The 4747-nt window shown below is 45.1% G+C and overlaps 1 protein-coding gene across 1 annotated transcript; it reads right to left on the reverse strand.

Annotated features, from left to right (window-relative positions):
* Positions 1 to 738: 738 nt before the first annotated feature.
* pnp4b (purine nucleoside phosphorylase 4b) lies at positions 739 to 4497 on the reverse strand (the record flags this gene model as incomplete). Its single annotated transcript, XM_031841175.1, has 6 exons — positions 739 to 927; positions 1007 to 1086; positions 2953 to 3143; positions 3332 to 3507; positions 3986 to 4089; positions 4325 to 4497. Coding segments are annotated over 6 exons (865 nt in total), but the record flags the coding sequence as incomplete, so codon positions are not given.
* Between the last annotated feature and the right edge of the window lie 250 nt (positions 4498 to 4747).

Here is a 4747-nt window from a genome sequence, read left to right on the forward strand (position 1 = left end):
GAAGCCCAGAAAACAAACCCTGGACTCTGGTTCATGATTGTGAACTCTTTATGTGAGCGCGTCAACACGTGTCATCAGAACACAAGAGAGACAACAGTTCACATATCACACTTACCTGAGGGGGAGGGGCGTGGCCTTTTAGAGGCGGGGTTTAGTTTTGAGTGGGCGGGGCGTCAGTCCTCAACAGAATGAGGTCACTGCAGTGCAGTTTCCCTCTGTCTGATAACTCCATGATGGAGGAGCAATGGAGTTCTGCAGAGTCCACAGTCTACATGAAACCGTCTCATACTGCGTTATAAACACTTTGTTAATGGTTTCTATATTTATCCAAGATAAAGTGGAGGGCTTAAAAAAAAGAAGCGTTCAATCTCTCAGTTTTTGTTTAATCAGGGTCTTCAGTTTTTAAAAATACATTTTTATTGTAAAGTTAACGCTGAAACACAACGGCAGTATGAAGTTACAACACAGAGGTTAAAATCTCACTTCAGTTTAACACAACAGAACAAGTACAGTCAGATATTACACCTTGTTGTAGATGTTGTTCTGCTGGTCTGTCAGAGGGTGTTGTTGTTGACGTGTCCTTGTTGTTGTGTCTGTGTTGTTGTGTCTGTGTTGACGTGTCGGTGTTGTTGTGTCTGTGTTGATGTGTCGGTGTCGGTGTTGTTGTGTCTGTGTTGTTGTGTTGATGTTGTTGTGTCGGTGTTGTTGTGTCTGTATTGTTGTGTCTGTGTTGATGTTGTTGTGTCTGAGTTGTTGTGTCTGTGTTCACGTGTCAGTGTTTTTGTGTCAGTGGGTGTTGATGCTCTGCTGCTGGCAGCGGGAGATCAACATGGTGACCAGTTTCTGCAGAACCTCGGCCCTCATTTTACTGATCTGAAGAACCTCCTCGTGGTTCACCTTCTCCTCCCGACTGTAGTCCAGAGACACCTGCAGCACCAAAAAAAGGTTTGTCAACGCTGTCACACTGCCACTGTACATCCATCAGTAATCATTTTCAATAACTGACCATGTTGGTGATGAGGGACAGACCAAGAACTCTGAGTCCACAGTGCTTTGCCACCGTCACTTCAGGGACTGTACTCATACCTGAGGAGAAGGAGAGAGTGTCACATATCAAGGTTTAAAACCTTCACCTTTATTGCAATTTGTTGAACTTTTCTGAGCAAACAGATCTGGCAGTTTAACAGAAAGAATGTTCAATTCCTGAAGCCACGTTGATAAAGATTTATCTGGTTCTACCTCAATATTTACCACCTGATCAAAGCAGGTATGTAAACTGGTTCCAGCAGGTGAGAACAGAGCTCTGCTGGTACAGTATATTAACAGTCAGTGTAAACACACCAGGAGACGAGTGTCATGTGACTTCATTAACCATCGTGCTTGTTTGTTGAGCTGCAGGGTTTCGCTCTGTCTCGTTAATATTTAACTAGCCAACATATTTAATGAGAACCTGTTGATATCCTGGTTCCTGCTGAAACAAAGGACATGAGATTTTACTATCCACTAGCTACTCCCAAGGATGCTTGACTGGTATTATAGAACCTTCTATAGAAACCCTAACTTCTTTTCAAATCTCCTTCTGAACCTAGCTGGACTTCTCAAGGACAAACAGACCCTTTTAAAGGAACCATAGAACCTTCTTAATCCCTTCTAGATACTCCTCAAGGAACCATAAATGATTTCCCTAGATATTCCTTCAGATTAGACTCTTCTAAAGAGCATATAGATCCTCATTACATTACATTATATTACAGTCATTTAGCAGACGCTTTCATCCAAAGCGACTTAGAATAAGTGTATTCAACATATTCAAGAGAACTGCTAGTCTCTAGAAGTCATAAGTGCATCTCCTTTAAACAAGCATCTAAGAGCATAAACCAGAGCAAACGTACAGAAACAAATGAATACAATAAGTGCAGCAAACTAATATCAATACAATAAGTGCAACAAACTAGCGAGGCAGCAGAGCGAAGTGGTCGGGTGGGGGTGTAGGGCTTGACCGTGGCCTGGAGATAGGAAGGAGCTGTTCCTTTCACTGCCCTGTAGGCTAGCACCAGAGTCTTACACTGGATGCGAGCTCTTACAGGGAGCCAGTGTAGAGAACGGAGAAGGGAAGTTGTGTGGGAGAACTTGGGGCGATTGAAATCCTCCTCCACAATGTACCCAATGTACCCTATCTCAAGGTACCTTAGAAACTCCTAAAGGACCCGTAGAAACTTCCCACGACCCAAGCCTGCTCTTCACGTTTGCCTAGTGTTGCATAAACCATGGATCTCTGTTAAGGAACTCCAGAACCTCCTCCAGAGGCCCCAGAAACTCCTCAAGGATCATTGACGCTGCTAAAAGACGGATAGAACCTACTCCAGAAACCGTATAATTTAATCTAGAACCCATAACAATTCTACATCTTTCTCAAGGAACTGCAGAACCTTTTCCAGGGCCCCTAGAAACGTCTGAAGAAAGGCACATGTAGATGCCCTATTTGGCTCTTACAAAAATTCCTAGAACCTCCTCACGGATCTCTAGAACCTTATTAAGAACCTCTGGAACTTCCTGAAGGACCCACTGAAACTTCTCCAGAACCTTCAGAACAAGTTACAGGACCCCTAGAAAGTGCTCGCTGACCCACGTTCCTAAACGTAGACGGTAAACTGAAGACCTTTTACAACCAGGAGACCGAATGAGACCCTTCAGGTTTCTACACTACAACTCCCAGAAGCCCCTGCTGCGCTGCTGTCACTGTTTATCAAAGAATAAACACTAAGGTGAATACTCTCTGGATCTGATCTCTGGTCCGATCAACGCTACACCGATCTTCACGCTGAGAGCCAATCACTGCTCTCCCTGCCGACGACTCACTAACGAGCTTGTTAAGACTCATTCATTGTTAACAAGCTCACTAAGGGAGGCCAATAATTGAAGACAGCCTGTCTGTCTCTCTTCCTGTCTTACCCACAGAGTCGCAGCCCAGGATCAGCAGCATTCTGGCCTCGGCGATGGTTTCAAAGTTGGGTCCGCTCACCATGCAGTAAACTCCCTCTCTGACGAAGTCGCTGCAGCCGAGCTCATTGACCACGTCCAGCGTGAGTCGCCTGAGATCCTTCGAGTACGCATCGGACATACAGGGGAACCGGATCCCAAAACTAAAGAACACAGACAGGAAGTCATGCAGTGAGACAGGAAGAGACAGACAGGAAGTCATGACGTGAGATTATCCTGTCTGTCGCTTGCTGTCTGTCTCTTTTGTCCCTGAAGACACAGACAGGAAGAGACAGATAGGAAGAGATAGACAAGAAGAGACAGACAGTCCTGTCTGTCCTCCAGGTCTCACCGCTCGTCGTTGGGTCCACATAGCGGATGTTGTCCGGCGAACCCCGGCAGGTTGATGTGGTCTTTGATGATCATGATGTCGCCGACTTTGAAGTCCGGACAGATTCCTCCGGAGGCGTTCGTCACCAGCACAGACTCCACCCCCATGAGCTTAAAGATCCTCACTGGGAACGTCACCTGAGACAGGTAGAGAGACAGACAGGTAGACGGACTGGTGAACGACAACTTCCAGTTCTTTAAAGTGAAGCCAAAGCTTCATGTGTTAAAGCTGCATTCTCTCTAGTGTCCACCAGGGGGCGACTCCTCTGGTTGTATAGAAGTCTATGAGAAAATGACTCTACTTCTCTCTTGATTTATTACCTCAGTAAACATTGTAAACATGAGTTCATGGTCTCAATCTCTAGTTTCAAGTCTTCTTCAATACAGCATGATGTTCATTTAGTACATTATGGTCCATTTAGAGTCAAACAGACCATAAAGCAGGGGATGCTTTAGGGCGGGGCTACACGGTGATTGACAGGTCGACACCAGAGACGTATACGGTGTCTCTACGTCACTCCTCCCCAGTCCAGATATGGTCACTTCCTGTTCACTGGTTGTGTCTGTTAACGGTCAAAGAGAAAAGAGGACACCGGAAGACACGACGAGGACTCACCTGACAGAGAGAATAACCTTCGTACAGGTGGAAGTGACCCTGCATGAAGACACAGGAAGTGTCCTCAATCGTCCCAAACACCAGACAGCCTTCATGACCCGCCACTGAGGGGGAGACAGAGAGACAGACAGACAGAGCGACAGACGGACAGAGAGACAGATGGACAGACAGAGACAGAGACAAAGAGAGACAATTAAAAGCAAGATATATATACTGTATATTATTATTATATATTGAATAAGAACCAATGATGCCACAGAAAGAAGAAGAAGTAAAGGAAGGAGGAAAGACAAGCTGAAGCCCCACCCCTTCAGCATGCAGTGGGCGGGGCCTACTCACCTGTGCTGAGGGGGAAGTTGGGGATGTCCTGGTACCTGAAGGTCTCTTTGTTAGCGGCCCCGTCAGCTAGCAGACCGAGTCCTGATCCACAGATCACTGCCACCTTAGGACGGTGACTGGTGTGGTTCAGGAGCCACTCAGTGGTCAGTTTGTAGTCCTCAAAGGAGCAGCAGCTGGATCAGAATCAGAACCAGAACCGTTCATTTATATATTAGTATGTTGCACATACAAGGATATTTACCTGGTGGAAGGTTCATAATGTTAAACAATCAACACACTGCAAAATACAAGACATGATTTAAAAATAGAAACATGTTGAAAGTTACAAGAAAATATAGAAATATGGTGAATAAACAAACAAATAAGAGTTTATGAAACAAGTATATTATTAAAGTGTCAAGTGTATATTAATAGGGAAAGAAG

Source organism: Anarrhichthys ocellatus, unplaced genomic scaffold (genome assembly GCF_004355925.1).
Source record: "Anarrhichthys ocellatus isolate YVR2014 unplaced genomic scaffold, GSC_Weel_1.0 scaffold3946, whole genome shotgun sequence".
In the NCBI taxonomy this organism is placed as follows: Eukaryota; Metazoa; Chordata; class Actinopteri; order Perciformes; family Anarhichadidae; genus Anarrhichthys; species Anarrhichthys ocellatus.